This window comes from Protopterus annectens, chromosome 5.part1, assembly GCF_019279795.1.
Source record: "Protopterus annectens isolate FY-2018-M chromosome 5.part1, PAN1.0, whole genome shotgun sequence".
Classification (NCBI taxonomy): Eukaryota; Metazoa; Chordata; order Ceratodontiformes; family Protopteridae; genus Protopterus; species Protopterus annectens.
Window position 1 is genome coordinate 416,490,731 of NC_056736.1, and position 17,308 is coordinate 416,508,038.

At 40.2% G+C, this 17,308-nt stretch overlaps 1 protein-coding gene across 1 annotated transcript in view; it reads left to right on the forward strand.

The window, feature by feature from the left end:
- The window catches only part of LOC122803178 (angiotensin-converting enzyme 2-like), a 476,585-nt gene that overhangs the window by 304,599 nt on the left and 154,678 nt on the right, over positions 1 to 17,308 (forward strand). Inside the window, exon 12 of the mRNA XM_044072792.1 lies at positions 5,102 to 5,224. Coding sequence (XP_043928727.1) covers positions 5,102 to 5,224 — 123 coding nt within the window. The remainder of the gene's footprint in view (positions 1 to 5,101; positions 5,225 to 17,308) is intronic.

Below are 17,308 nucleotides of genomic sequence, written 5' to 3' on the forward strand. Positions count from 1 at the left end.
ACAAACTGTATGGGGGTCACCTGATGTAGGGATCTAAACATAGCCTGTCACAAGAGTAAAACATGCTGGAGAGCCAGATATGCATCTCAGAGTTCACCCCTTCTCTGGAACAGGCTTCCTATTCACATAAACAGAGCCCTTTCATGATCCTCTTCAAACGCAGTTTGGATCAATGGGTGGGAAATTGTAAATTCACTTCTGGGGTGGCGCCTGTCACATTATGTAAAATACTCAGAGGTATATACACAACCCTAAGCCATCTCTAGCCCTTAGGGATGGAAAATAAGTAAAATTCAGCCAGGTAATGATGGCTGTGCTTGTAAGGGCTCTTAAGCCATTAGCCTAGTAATCTTCTATGAACTTGTAAATCTATATACTAGCACTGAGGCCACATCAACTGGGAGAAGGTATATGTAGGCATCTGGAACATGTATTTGAGCCTGAGTACACATTCAGCTGCAAGTAATTAACCATTGAGCAGCTGGAATACAGTGGGATAAATCATAAGCCAGTACAATTGATGAAGCTAAAATGGCTAACTTTCTTTTTTAGCCCTGAGTGAGTTTCTTTAGTGTTGATTTCAGAAATGCCAGTTTTGTTTTTGAGAACTCACTGCCACACTGAGATAAAAAGGCAACTGTTGGTAGGTACAGTATGTTGTTTGGGCTGTAAAGTGATGGCTTTCATGGCATATCTGTTTAAATTACTGGAATTCTTAACTCGAGCAATACAATGTCACAGAATAAACTCTGTTGTCAGTGTACTATGGAAACTGGCCCTGGTTTCTCAAAATGTACCAATCAACTTATGTTTTCTTTTATATTTTTTTTTTGTTTTTTTACTAGGATAACTGTATTACATTTGATATTTCTAGTGGAGATATACAAAATAAAGGGGACTTTTTTTTTTCCTTTTATTTTAGAAATATTCACTTTACTATGGTGCAGAACTTTTCTGATGTTGAAGTTCTTCACTTCACAAGATTGAATTTAGACAGTCATGCCCTGACAGTTTCACAGCTTTTCAGCCATATGGCATGGAGATAAAGTTTACTGTTATATACTGAAATCTCTGATACTGAATTCAGTTTTACAGCCAGTATACTATATAAACCTGTGGGTGTCATTTGACAAAATTTATGGAACTCAATAGTTGTATTAACTTATTACAGTAAGTAAACTCATAAAAATAAAAATTAAACCAAACTACAAAAATCCATAAGTCATAATGAGAAATCAAAAATGCATATGCTACTCTATAATAACAATATACTGGTTTTAGATGTGGTTATGTAGTTGGTAAATTGTTAGCCTTCAGATTTCTATAAATATGTGTATAATATATGAATGAGTGAGGGACTGTATTCTGCAGTAGACTGGTGCCCTATACAGAATGGGTTTCAATGGCTTGTGATAATTAGCAGACAGGATAGACTCTGGCATCCCAGTGACCCTGGAAGGATAAAGTAGGGTATTGCAAAATTGAGGGATGCAAGAAAAGATGTGGGCTACATTGAGATTTCCTCTCCCCGACACCTGGATGCATGATCCATTAGGGAATCAAAGCAGACAAGTCAGCATGAGGGACCTGCCCTAGAAACCTAAGATAAAACAGTACCAAAGAGTACAATAACTAAAATGACACTCTGAATGACAAGGTATGAGAATGTTTAAGAAAAGCAATGAAATTACATGGAAAGATAGGAAGATGCACACAGATACCAGTGTAATAAAAATGCCCATATTAAAAACTCAGATTGTTGTAGCATGTCATGACTGCAAATTGTCGACCACCTTCTACCAATCAGGCAAACATAACCATTTCAGCATGTATGTCTAAACTAATAATGTATACACAACCATCAGGGTCACTGCAGACTTCTGATGGTGATCAGGAGCAAAAGGAGAATAGAGAACTATATGGACATTGACTGATGATATTTTAACAAATATGAGTAAAGGACAGTTGATTGCTAAGGCATTTACTAGCCTCACATTGGTCTTTCATTTAGTCAGCCACTACCTGTAGCATAGTTGCTTTCTTGCAGATGGTATAAGCATAACAGGTATCCTGTAGTTCCAAATCTTTCTCTGTGAATACATGTTTGCAGCCAAAATAAATTAAGCCAAAACTCTTCTATCTCTGCAGGTATTTCCAAAGGTTTTCCTCAAAGTTCTGTTTTGTTCTTACTCTTCTCTCCCTTCCATAAATAGACTTTTCTCAAAATATTATCAAATTCCTGTCTAATTTCATACAAATGATATGGTTATTTACAGGCCAGACTAATCTTCAGCTTAAGTAAATGTTCATCTCCAAGAGGACCTAAGGGCAATTACTAATTTGTTAGACAGCAAAAAAAAAAAAAATCCCAAACTCTTCAAAACAAAGAGCAACTATACTCGTCTCCAATCAGAAGCTATCTCTGGTCCCCTCAAAGTAGCATGTTACTGATCACAGTAATAAACCTTTGGAAACAATTCAAACCTTGAGGTATATGGACATCTGGGTAGACAAGGATCTCACCTTTGGAGTACATATCAAGTAAACTAGAAAATCCTATTTCTTTTCTGTTCTGGGCTTGGAAAATCTCTCGCTTTATTTCCACACAAGTCAGAGAAGGAAAGGCAAGGGAATTCTAATGGTTTAGTTAAAATCTGGTCTGTCTGCCTGTCATTGCTACTGTCTCGAAAAAGAACCTAGTCTCTCTTCTAGTCCATCTCCAATCTACCTCAACCCTAATTTGTCATTTATTGACCCAAGCCCCTTCTCCCTGTTCACTACTGGAAAAACCTAGAGGACATCTAATCCAACAAATAAATCACTAGTTTTGGGGGTTCCCTCCCATTTAAATTTCTTAAATAAGACCCACTCATATACTTCACTGATTGACTCACAGTTAGAGAGAAAATATAGCAACTGTAGTGATACTCAGAAAGTGCACCCTCACTTCAGACCTATCACACCAAAAGACAATGTACAATCCACTCCTCAGTATTAGCCCCACCCCCAAAAATCTTGGGACTGCATACTCCCCAGCATCAGAAACCTTAACAAGTATTTAGAGCTAGATACAGGCTTAAATCCCACCTCAGAGAAACTAGTAAACGTACTTTCTTTAAAAGAATTGCTGACACACCCATGCCACACTATCAAGCTACATTATGTAAAAACCCAGGAAACTATATCCATCAAATCTAAAGCTCGTGTGTCTTTACACCCCACCTAAATTCTCCCACCACATAGTTATACTTCCTTAACTTTTAAATGCTTCAAAGTTCTTTGAATTTTACTTATTCTACCTGTTTCTTCTCAGACATATTTAGAGGCAGAAAACCACAATTTGTTTACAGTGCAGTGCCTAAATATTCCAATTACTAGAAATTGTTGTAGCTATACCTAATAATTTATTTACACATTTGTTCTGTTGTGCTTCTTGCTTATCCCAGATATTAATCTCATTAGTACAAAATCGTATTATGCTTTATGTCCAGTGATGCTTGATGATGCTTGATGACTCATGATCCAGGCTTAATTGGCCCGAATATGTCCATAACAGACTTAAAAAGAAAAAAGTCTTGGACATTCAGAATTTCCATATACCTGAAACACTGATGTCCTTATGGGGTCATTTGCATATATCTCATCTTCATGTTACCTCTAATGTAAGAGGTTTCAAGGACTCACACAGTGAAAAGTCTAGCTTGGCTAGATTTTTCTTTTAGGATAGCATATAAAAGTAAAGTGTGGTATAGAGCAATAGTTAGTATATAGATGTGTAAAGAAGGTTATAAAAAAGGAATGAGGGTATAGAATGTAGCATGTGTGTGTGTGTGTGTGTGTGTGTGTGTGTGTGTGTGTGTGTGTGTGTTCCTTTAAAATTGGTTTCATGCATTACACTAGTGCTTAGGAATTAAGTCCAGCTCCAGTGTGACTTTGAATATAACAAAGCAGATTATTATCAACATAGCAGTATCAGGGCTTCACTGGTGAGCACTGAGATGCATGGAAGCAAAGCTTATTAGTTGCTTATTAGCATGTCGCTGAACTGACCACAGCACAGTAAAAAGTACACACACACACACACACACTCACGCATGCGCGCGCACACACACACACACACACACACACACACACACACACACACACACACACACACACACACACACACACACACACACAATAACGTTGTAGTACTTACCTGCGTAGTGCTAACAAACCTCCTGCAATAGACATTAGTGAGTGCACACCATCACAAGATGGTGCACATTTTTACCCCTGTGCTCTACATATGGCTTGGTAGAGCTTGTCATTGAATCACTCTACTGTGCTACTATGAATTCAGAGGAAGGCTTCATGACAGCACAAATGGCTAATATGCATTAGCAATGCCTCTGGACTGCCTCATTTGCATGCAGCTTTCTGCACCAAGAAATCTATAACATGACACACCACTGCATTCTTACTACTGCATTGCTGTAGTGTAGTGTTCTTTGAGTCACTCCCTTATAATGCTCTGCACAATCCTGTTAAAAATTAGATTGTGCAGTTCTTTATATTTTTCTGAATCCCAGCCTGAGTTGAAGCAGTAGAAGTAAGGAAGGTGATGAATGAAAGTATATATTGAGTATGTTCTACTGTAGTGAAGACTGCATTAGTGGATAATGGCTAAAACACTGCTATTCAAAGCTGGAGGATTAGACTATAAATATCATTAGTCGACTCGAGCAACAGAGTATAACTTATTTGTGCACCTGAGGCATGAAGATAATTTAACATTTAATTTACCAAATTTACTAAGCTGAAAACAGCTACTCATGTCTTGACTGCAGATAAGCACAGGAGATTAACAGCAGTTTCTGTGATGACTACAGCTAGCTTGATGACTCTAACATTAACTGAATGTTGTCTAAATATGACTCATACAAGCATGTGGGTTCCTAATCAAAATGAACAGTGAAATAAAATAAATCTGTGACAATGGGTATAAATGTTTGATATCAGACTTTTTAAAACACTGCATTAAATGCAAGTACTTTGTTATAAAATATAATGAAGCTTACACCAACAAAGAAATATTACCACTTTGAATTACACTTTGCAGGTATTATACCAGAACTATTTATCAATTCCAGATTACCGAAGCGCTATGTAAAGCTGCAAATCACAGTGGCCCAGTTCATAGATGCATCATCACTAATTCCACAGAAGCTGGAATGAAACTAAGGTATGTGGTACACTTTATGGTATCTGGAGGCTTGAGGTAAAAGTTGAAACAGCAGTATAAAAAGAAACGGAATTTTACTCTGCCCAATGCTACCTTTGCTTGGTAAGAACTGCTGCTGTCTGAAAGTGAGAGGGCGGTGACTAATGACAGAATATAGCTTTTACTCCTTTTCTCAACTTATATATAAACCAATACTTTTTGTTATCACTATATTTATAGTTTTGGCTTTTGTTAGATCATTTTTTTTTCAAGTTTATCTTTTGTGTGAAGCATTTATTCATTAAAATGTGATATTAGAAACGTATACTTGAAAGCCTGCATCAGCTTATCTTTTAATATTGATTTGTTCAGTTTCAAATGCGAAAGTTTAGATAATGTGTAGCCAACTCCAGTAGCATAGAGAGATGAAGTCCTGACTGCACTCCAAGTGACTTGGGCTTGTTTTGCAGCTCAGATGTTCTGTCCAGACAGCCAGCTAGGGGGGATACTGGGGTGGGCACAGATTTAAACTAATACAATCCCACGGAGAGGTGATGACACTAATGTGTGGACTACGAGGGGTATTAGATCCAGCAAAGCCACTGCCTTGTGTAAGCCTTCAACATGAGTGCACAGAAGCATGTACTTGCATGGGTAAAGCACTGTGGGCCACTGCAGTGAAACAAATCACGTCCCCCCATCAGATATGCACTTAGTCCATTATAAATGCACTCACTGCCAAGATACCAGTGAGGTCACAGAGCATCCTCATGGCTACTTCAGTAACAGCTTCTCAGGACAGCTGTTGCCATAACACTGAGTATAATCCCTCTATTTGGAGGAAAGAATTCAGTGTATCTATTTAGTGGGCAGGGGGGCTTGATACGGAGTAAAGGGGCTTTGAGGCGATCAGTGTAAGACATTGTCTTTACGCCCTGCATTTTGTACTGAAAAGAACCTTCACAGATGTTTCAGTTGCTGCACATGTCTGGTCAGGGACATACCTGAGAGAGCATTATACTCTATGATGGGTCAGATGATGGCAAAGTACAGTGGTATGATAACCTCTCTGAAACTAGATGCCGTACCCTTGTTTATAAGTTGAGCAACACAGAAGCATTTTCTTACTACCGTAGACACATGTTCATCACATGAGTTCCCAGATCTCTGGCTACTGAATCAACTTTTAGGGGTGGTTTATTGGTAATGTAGTTACCTGAGGTGGCAGACTTCCCAAAGAGTACTATAATCTATTTCTTGACATCAAGTTTTAAGCCATGGATTTGGCACCAAACGTTTGCCTCTCTTAGACCTTCATGAAGGGTGTTCTCATCTAGGGGGATACAGTGACTGCTCCTAGTTTGCAATCCTCTACACACTTGGTTAGCCAGATTCTTTTGACACTGGCTTTGACAGTCAAGAATTAGATGCCAAAAAGGAGTTGGTCTAGCAAAGAACCCTGGGGAACTCCACTGGTGAGCAGCCTCTTTGTGGAGGTAGCCTCACTGATTCTAACCTCCTGGGTCCTATCAGTGAGCCAGCTAAATATCCAGTTTGTTATAAAGGGGTTTATACCTAGTTTTGTAAGTTTGTTGACAATGCTCAAGTGGGGTATTGCATTAAATATTTTAACCAGATCTAGGTAGGCAGTATGCACTGCTTTCCCCTCATTCATTGCCTTAGTGACCTCTTCAAAGAAGTCCATCAGATTCCATAAGCATGACCTTCCTTTGACAAAGCTAGACTAGGATGTCCTTGTTGATAATTTCCAAAATTTTTCATTCTATGGCATTGTAAATAAGACTAGTCAGACTAATGAGTCTGTAGTTTCCAGAATCTGTTGAAGGTCCTCCCTTTTGAAGGGGGATGGCCGTCACAGTCCTCCATTCATGTGGCACAAAGCCTGTTTTAAGACTATAGTTAAATAATGACTCCAGGCATCCTGATAAGTCATATTTTAGACTGTTCAGGAGGCATCCTGGGATGTTATCTGGGACCATTGAGGCCATGCTCATGACTTTAGTGAGTGCAGCCAGTATAGCTGGAAGGGTTATGTTTGTGGCTATTTTTGGTGGATGGTTGGGAGTGAGAGGGGGGTAAAGTTGGAACTGAATTTGCCCACTAACGAGTTTGCTGTATCACAAAGCTCAATGCTCGTAGCATCATTAACCACCAGTTAAGCACATTGCTGTGTTGCCCTTGAGGTTTTTGATATAGCTGTAGAAAGTCTTATGGCTATATTTCACCTGAGAGGTTATCCTAACCTCAAAGTTGGCTTTGCTTGACATAATTAGCCCTCTTAGTTGCCCATTTAGTTTGATGAGAGAGTTGGGAATTATTCTTCCTGATTTTTATATATTTTTTTCTTTTGTTGAATATACTGTTTAATATGGGATGCCACTACAGCAGTTTGTTTCTGGGGTTACCCATGGGCTTACTTCTGGTAGGTAAAGCACCCTCTATGCAGCCACTGACATGGTTGTACAAAGTTTCTGAGCACAATTCAGCATAGGCTGCAGTGTTCACAGTGTTTTGAGGGGCATTGAATTTTGACAAACCATCACTTAATTAAAAAGTAATCTGCTTTGGAGTAGTTCCTAACTGTCACTGGTCTTAACAGTAATATGGAGCTGATTTTGATTTCAAAGGAGACAGCTTTATGGTGTAACCTTACCAGGGAGGACAAGACACTCAGGGGGGGGGGGGGACCAAGTGTTCTTCCATATTTGTGAGCATGATATCCACTATGGTGGTGTTTCCAGTGGGTGCATTCACTATTTGGTCAAGAGTATTTGTAGTTATGAAGTCCAGGATTTGAGGCCATGTAGGATTCCCTGTCTGTAGAAGGGTAAAATAGTCTCCCATGAGTAGGATGTTATGTTGGATGGTAAGTGTCTGCAATTAGCTCCAAGTATGCAATGTGAGCTTCTTGTGACATGGAAGGTGACCTATAACTGGCTAGGGTATGGTACAGGATTTTGTCTATACTGATCTGTATGTGGAGGAACTCCAGCATGTCATCCTGTTTGACCACCCTAGAGGTATGCTTGTTAATGATGCATACTGAAACACCTCCACCTTTAGCCCTTGTTTGTGCAGACACTGGTCTAAAAGTGGGGAAGTCATTGAAACCTTGCACTGGCAGTGTACGTTGTGCCACTGTAGACCATGTCTGAGTAACTGCACAGATGTGTATGTTCTCAAGTGTGAGGAGGGCTTGGAGGGAGTGTAGTTTTTTTATTTAGACTCCTGGCCTTGAACAGTAACACCTTGAAGTTCAGTTCAGTTGATTTTGCTATGTTGGTAGATCTATTAATTGGCCATTGCCTAAAAAAGGCACTATGGGGTGGATAAAGTTTTAGCTGGTATTCAAAAGCTTAGAGGGGAAACGTGCAGGCCATCTCTGGCAAAGCAACATGGTCTATTAACCATGTCCTCACCAGCTGACAAATATGGGATCCCCTTAAGTGGCACCAGAAAGACAGCTGGTTGCTGAAATGAATCATTTTTTGCTCATATTGTGGCATCATCTTCAGTAATGGTAATATGCTGCTGAATGCTAGGCTCATACCAGCCTGAAACACGTAGTCAGTAAGCTCCATAATGTCTCTATTAATATAGTCTAGGGAGGTACTGTACATCTGAGGTCATTAACACCTACATGGACTATGATAGAATCATACAGGTATCTGTGGCATAATAACTTAAGTGCATGCCTGATTTAGCTGATCCTGGATCCAGATAAGTAACTAACAGTTATCTTTTCTTTGTTCAGCCATGTTAGAGGGGCATCAGTATATCTTACAATGGAGCTCTGGGAAGTGTGTTTGCTTGCAATAGGGACTTAGTGTTTGGGGCTCTGCTGAAAGTGATAGTATGTCTGGTGTTCTCCTTAGATGCACAGGTCTATGATACCAGGAAGCATTAGGGTTGTCACCTTTGCATCCTTCCATTTCCTGACAAATAAGCCAGGCCCCTGCATAATGAAAACACATCCCTTGCTTCAGGGTAAGCACACCCAGAAGCACCAATTTCTTAAAAGTGACTACACTGGAAGCCTTAGATGAAATGGGTCTCTAAGCAAAGTGTTGTATGGCATTCAGAACCAGAACATGGTCAAATGGGACCTGAGGCAGGGGAATGGATTAGACCCCCCACCCCCCTCCACATCCATTATAGCATCCCATTTCTTCCATTATTACTATAAACACTGCTCAAAACTGACAGTGAACATACTGTTTTCTCCTTACTGCTCCAAACTGACAGTGAGCATACTGTTTTCTCCTTACTGCTCCAAACTGACAGTGAGCATACTGTTTTCTCCTTACTGCTCCAAACTGACAGTGAGCATACTGTTTTCTCCTTACTGCTCCAAACTGACAGTGAGCATACTGTTTTCTCCTTACTGCTCCAAACTGACAGTGAGCATACTGTTTTCTCCTTACTGCTCCAAACTGACAGTGAGCATACTGTTTTCTCCTTACTGCTCCAAACTGACAGTGAGCATACTGTTTTCTCCTTACTGCTCCAAACTGACAGTGAGCATACTGTTTTCTCCTTACTGCTCCAAACTGACAGTGAGCATACTGTTTTCTCCTTACTACTCCAAACTGACAGTGAGCATACTGTTTTCTCCTTACTGCTCCAAACTGACAGTGAGCATACTGTTTTCTCCTTACTGCTCCAAACTGACAGTGAGCATACTGTTTTCTCCTTACTGCTCCAAACTGACAGTGAGCATACTGTTTTCTCCTTTACTTTTGAAATGAAGGGAGAGATATGGAATTAATTTAAAACTTTTAATTTAAATATCCTTTGTTGATCAGGTTAGACCCATTAGGCTACTAACATCTTTTCAAGGGAGAGACTTTATACTACTAGGGATAATTTGGCCAGGACATTAGGGAACTTCCTACTACTTTTTATGACAGCTCAGGGGGATGTATATTCTCTCACAGCAGCTACCAGTAACACAGACAGATGGGGCCTCAGTTTAACATCTCATCGAAAGGATGGACACATTTAGGAGTGCAGTGAGAGAACATCAATCATATCTGGGATGACCGCCTTCCTCACCAACTCCCCACCAAAGCAGATAGTTATTTTCAGTGTACCTTTATGGTGTTAAATTGGGTTGAAAGCGAAAGGGCAAATGAACATAGTCATATATTTCAAGTTGCTGTTGTTATACAAACACACAACATGCCTCTTCAGACCTAGCCCCATAAGACAGACACCTTCTGTGTACCCATAAACTAAGATAAAAATGAAAGAACATATAGAGCACAACAACAGATTTCAACATATTGATGTCAGCTGTACATACGCAGCTTACCTCCTTTCACCTATCCCCAGAAGATATATCCACCTGTATAAACATCTGTTTTCATTTGTGAAGAAAGAGAAAAAGAAAAACTCTTGCAGTAATTCATTCTTACTTGTTCTAACAAACTATACTGGCCATAGACAAGCTATAGTAACATTTTGTGCACACCTATAATGTGTGATTTGAGGAAAGTTAAATAATAAACACACTATCTTAACCAATGCACAATCTAGCGTAACATTTTGTGCTCACCTCTGAAGTTTGTCTATGAGGAGAATTAAAGAACAAATGACCACAGTGTCCCTCGTCTTCACACAACAATCACTGTACCCACAGCTGAGTGGGGTCAGTTTTAGACTAGGCAATTCCCATGGCTCAGCACTGTACTGAGCTACTTATATAGCCAGGAATGATGGCCCCAGAAACATTAAGCTACTAGATGTCCTATAATGCATTTTATGAGTTAGTTTTTCACTATCCAGGAGGTTTATGTATGCACCCACACACACACACACACACACACACACACACACACACACACACATATATATATATATATATATATATATATATATATATATATATATATATAGGTTCACTTTATAATCCCAAATCCTGTAATACTGAATTTCAGAATCTCGAGATCATAAAGCCGAAACCTTAAAATCCCGAAACCCCAGAAGAACAAGTTTCAAAATTGTGACAACTATACCAACCATACACCACACGCATACACATACACACACCTTCCCCCACACACAAACACACAAACCTAAACTACTTACAAGTAGGGGAGGCAAGCCCCCCTGAACCCCCCCTACTTAAATATACTAACTCCAAGGTCGCACTACACAGACAAACACATGAAAAGACCACCATGCAAGCTACATTCCCCTCGCACACACACACACATCACAGTAACAAAACACACTGACACACACTAAAGCTCCTAACCAAACCCTTAAACATAAATACTTACCTGAGCTTCCAGCTATCCATTCACACAGCGCAACACCAGAAGCGCTAATTCAACATCTCTGGACTTCGGGATTTTGAAATTCGTGCTTCTGGGGTTTCGGAATTTTGAGCTTTCGGCTTTATAATGTTGGGATTCTGAAATTCGATATTTCAGGATTTCTGCATTATAAAGTGTTCCCATATATGTATATATATATATATATATATATATATATATATATATATATATATATATATATCTATAACTATATATTATACACCGACACACGAAACACCGAAAACAGCGCTACTGCAGAAAAAAGGTAAATAACAGTTCCTTTTTTCTGCTAGCTTCACCCCCCACACCCCCCATAACATTAATATACCAACTCCGAGATTGCACTACAGTGCAGAAATGGAAATCTTTCCATTCCGCACTCTGGAGACTTCCCTTTTCCCCATTGTCGGTGTTTCGTGTGTCAGTGTTTTCATGTCAGCAATGTGGGTGTCGGTGTTGTCAGTGGTTGATCTTCCATAGGGGACCCACACAAATATATATATATATATATATATATATATATGGGTCTACTTCTGTTCGATGAAAACAGAAGTATGACCCCATTTCAGCTAAAGTGCACTTAATCGAAAGTGCAAGTTTGCGAATTACACATTTGTGAATTCAGGTTCATCGAACTGGAAAGAAAATAAAATAAAACACTGCACCACCAAAGCATGGTACAGTGGGGATAAAGAAATATACCCTTTTCCCCACTGTAGCTCAATCTCTGAGTTAATATATATCAGTAGTGATGGGGTGCAGCACACCACATGGGTGGTGCAGGGAGGGTTACCCCCCTGCAAAAAACGTGTTTACAATGTTTTTTATCTTTCTTTTTTTTTTTTTTATTTACTGTTCGGTGAACTGATGTTCGCAAAAGTGCACTTTTGGTTAAGTGCACTTTCACTGAATGGGGTCCTACTTCTGTTCTTTGAAAAAACATGTTTTCATTGAACAGAAGTAGACCCGTGTGTGTGTGTGTGTGTGTGTGTGTGTGTGTGTGTGTGTGTGTGTGTGTGTGTGTGTGTGTGTGTGTGTATATATATATATATATATATATATATATATATATATATATATATATATATGCATATAGAGATACCTAGATATACATGTTTACTGGTGGTACTCATGAGAAGCCAGATCTATTACAAGATCCCCCTTCCCCACACATATATTTTATTTTAACATTTGTTGACCAGGAAAGTCTGACTAGAACAGAGCCTATTTTCAGCAGAGGTCCAGGGAGAAACACTCCAGATGCATGTCTTTGGATTGTGGGAAGAAACTGGTGCACCCTGGGGAAACCTACGGGAATGCAGGGAGAACATGCAAACTCCACACAAAAGGCACCCCAGCCAAGAATCGAACTGGAGAATCTCTTGCTGTGAGGTGACAATGTTAACCACTGCACCACTGCGCCTCCCATATATATGTGGGTATGTGTGATAGATAACGGTTGTACCTGACCCACCATCATTAGCAAAACGGTTAAAAACTTTCTCCAAAGCAAATTATAACCTACTGAGTGATGGCATCCTTAGTTTCAGACCTCCTACCAACACTGACAGCAATGACCCCTATACTGAGGTGTACACAAATGTCCTGTATAAACACCCATATAAATGTATAGACTCAGCCATACCGGAATGGATCAAATCAAGATCCTCACAGAAAAATAAGCCCCTCTGGTGGACATCGAGCATAAATAGGTTATACTATATAAGAAAAAAAAAGTTGTGAAAAAATGAGAGGGAATAGTCTCAACAAAGGAAGAACTCCTGGCAAGCAGATTAGACATCTTGTAAAGTCCTCTAAAGCTAATTACGAAACTAAACTAACCTCCTTAGCTAAGATAAATCACAAAGCATTCTTTAGATACATCCAAAATCTAAAAGGGAAGGCCCATCTTTGTGGTGAACTAGCTGTGGCCTGTACCACTTATACTGAACCTGACATCGCCAACCTGCTAGCAGACAGATTTGGCAAAAATTTCACCCCCCTGTCTCCACCAATCATACCCCATGACATACCTGTCACCAGTCCTCTGGTTAGTATCTCCAGAGAGCAGGTCATAGCCACACTCTCCAAGGTCAAAAACACAGCCTCCATGGGACAGGACAACATCCCAGGCTGCCGATTAAATGGTCTAAAACAGGAGTTAGCAGAACCACTAATCAACATTTTCAATCTCATTCTAAACACTGGCTTTGTCCCAGCTAAGTGAAAACAGCAACCATAATCCCCTTGCACAAAGGAAATCCCTCAACCAACCCCAGGAACTATAGAGCCATAAGCCTAACCACCCTTCTGTTCAAGGCCACAGAGGGAATCATCATGGATCTTATTAACAAGGATATAGGTGACCCTCAAACTTTTTATCCATTCCAGTTTGTTCAGGGCAGATCTTGCCTGCTAAACCTGGTAGACCTCTTTGAGAATGTCAACAAGGCCCTGGATGAAGGCAAAACAGTTCACACTAGCTATCCCCCCCCTTTCTGCCACTATTTCTCACTGATACCTATTCCTATCTGTATTTCTAGACTCTCCTGCTCTGTGACCTTTCCCTTCCACTATATTCTAATCTTAACTCTTTACTTCTACATCCTATCTCTCCCTCTTCTTTCATTCTGTATCCCTCCTCTTCTCTTCACTTTTTGCCTGGATCTCCTTCTGACACTTGTATTGCCTCACTCCACCTATGCATAGTTTAGTAATTTCCCATCCTGTGTATGATTCCAATGTTCATCCTGTGCTTGTAAAGCAAACAGTAGTATATTTCTATGTTTAATTTTTCTCCTATTCATACATTGTAAAAAATTTAATCTATTTTTGTTAAATGTTATCTCCTCTTGCTTGTAAGTTTAATTGCTTTATTGATTCTATGTGTAAGTATTTTATTGATTGTAAAAATTCTTTGCTTTAATGGAGCTTTTCTCCTTGGGTCTCTACTGAAAAAGGGCACCTACCCAGCCAAACCAACACGGTTAACAAATGGCAAATAAATAAATAAATCTCAACCTATCCAAGGCCTTTGACACAACCCCTCACTCAGGCATTACTGAAAAACTCACCCATCTGTGGAGTAATTCTTATGTAACTAGACAGGTTGCCAACTCGCTCACAAACAGAATGCATAGAGTCAAAATCGTGGATGCCAACTCTACTAGCAGACCTGTTACCAGGGGTGTTCCACAGAGATTTGTGCTAGGCACCCTACTGTTTGGTATCTATTTTTCAGAAGTCCAGGTGAAAATTGATGGCCTATGGCTTACCAAGTTTGCTGATGACAGCAAACTGGGTGCAATCATCAAATTCCTGAAAGATGGCAACATACTACAAAAATGGGCTTAAAAAGTGGTGTCAAAGCCATGGACTTGAACTAAATGCAAAAAATGTATTAGCATCCCCTTTGGCAAAGGACAAACCCCTACTAATTACACCATTAATAATATCCTCCTAAGTTCAAACCCAGGGGTAAGAGATTTAGGAATGAAAGTTGATAGCACCCTTAATTTTGATCATCAGGTATCCACAGTAGTAAGGAAGCCCGTCTACATTGCACACCTTATAAGCAAGGGTATATCATCCAAATCTAAGGAGGTTATAACTCTCCTGTCCTTGGCTCTCATCAGACCAATAATAGAGTACAGTGCTCCATTCTGAATGCACTTCACCAGACACCTGCAGCAATTGGAGAGACCTCAGAGGTTTCTCACCAAGAAACTCCAGGGCCTACAACACAGGACCTACACTGACAGACTGAAGACCCTATCACTTTACTCAGTATCATATAGACTGCTTAGAGGTGATTTGTGGCTGGCCTACAGAGCAGTCTCAGACTCTGCCTTGATGAAGCTGCTGCACATCTGCAAATCCAATGGGACAAGATTCACTCGCTCTAGGGATTTGAACCTAATTTGCAATATTAATGGGACATGCTGGAGAGACAGATATGTCTCCCAGAGGTTACCACTCCTCTGGAACAAACTCCCAATTCATGTAAAACAGAGCTTCTTAATGACCCTATTTAAGTGTAACCTGTGCAATTCGATGGTAAACCGTATATTTACATGGGGGTTTCATCTATGTCCCACTTAGACAGGGTCAGCTGGTACTGATATTATATTTGCACGCAAACATAGACTATATATCTTTGCCCATAAGGGAACAAGGGTATAACATGGGTAGGCTTTTAGAGGCCTTAGGGACAATAGCCTAGTAACATCCTATGATCCTATGATTATGATACAAGAAACCAAGCTAAAGAGAGAAGAATCTTTATTGATGGGGGGAGATCTGTGAATATAGTTGGCTGTTGTACTGTGGAAGGAGGGAGGAAGAGAGGGATAATGAGGATTGCTATGACGATATTGAGAATAAGGCTAGTAATGGTGAGACAAGATGTACGTGAAAGGTGGGTGACTGTTGTAGTGCTGATAGAGGAGAATATTTAGAAATGGGGTACATATAAGGCCATAATAGAGATGATCAGTCTTTTTTGAGGAGATTTATGAAGTTTTGCATGGGGATGCATATTGTGATAAGGAACTCAGCATGGAATTTTAATGTTTTGGTCAACTGGTAATTAGAAAGTTTCGACACAGACACGTTAGAACTTGGGGTACACCTCTTCAAAGAGGCCAGCCATCAGTGGAGTCCCTTAGGGATCAGTCCTGGGACCACTCGTTTATGGCATCTACTTCTCCGAATTCAAGGCCAACGTCAAAGACATCTCAATGACCAAATTTGCAGATGATTTCAAATTAGGGCTAATCATAGAATCCCCTACATACACTAATGTTCTTCAAGAAGGGCTGTCAGAGACAAATGACTGATGTCAGAGCCATGGACTAAAAACAGAAGTGCATAATGGTATCCCTCGGGATGTCAGCCACATTTGGTAACTATTATATTGACAACACACACAAGAGTGAAGTAAGTAGTGAAGACATTGGTTCATAGGTTCCAAGGTTCATAGGTGTGTACTAGTCTAATGGCCCTGGAGCCTTTACTAGCCTATCCCAAAAAAATTGCCCAGGCACCGTGCACCCGATGTTAGATCACAGTGCCCCTATCCAGTAGGGAAACTAGAATGATCTCTGGGGTGAACTTTCTGTTACCCATCCACTTGGCAAGATTTCTCTTGAAGGTGGCCAGCGAGGTGCTCTGCTTGACATGAATGGGAATCCAGAGTATGGGCAGTCTTTGGGAGATGAACCTGTCCCTCCAGCATGTTCTGTTAATTGTGGTAACGAGGTTATGATCTCTGGAGCATGTGGCTCTGGAAGATTGGGATTTCTTTAGGCATAGCATTTCAAGTAGGGCTGGGTCAGACATGGATTTGTAAGTCAAGCAGAGATCACCTCTAAGTAGATGATAACAGACTGAGAACAGTTGGAGTTTCTTGAGTCTGTCCATGTAGGACATGTGTTTAAGGCCTAGGATCCTTTTTGTGAGGTACTTTTGTGGCCTCTCCAGCTGTTGTAGGTGTCTGGTCAGGTACATGCCAAATGGAGTATTATATTCGATGACTGGTCTAATGAGGGATGAGTAGAGAGGGATGATGACCTCTTTCTTCCTGGATGCAAAATCTTTGGTTATAAGATGTGCCACATAGAAGGACTTTCTGACTATAGTGACAATGTGGTGGTCGAAGTTGAGGTGGCTGTCGACCTGGGTCCCCAGATCTCTTATGGCCCCTTCAGTGTTCAGTGGGCTCCCATCAACATGGTAATTTGTGGGAACTGAGTGTTTTCTAAAG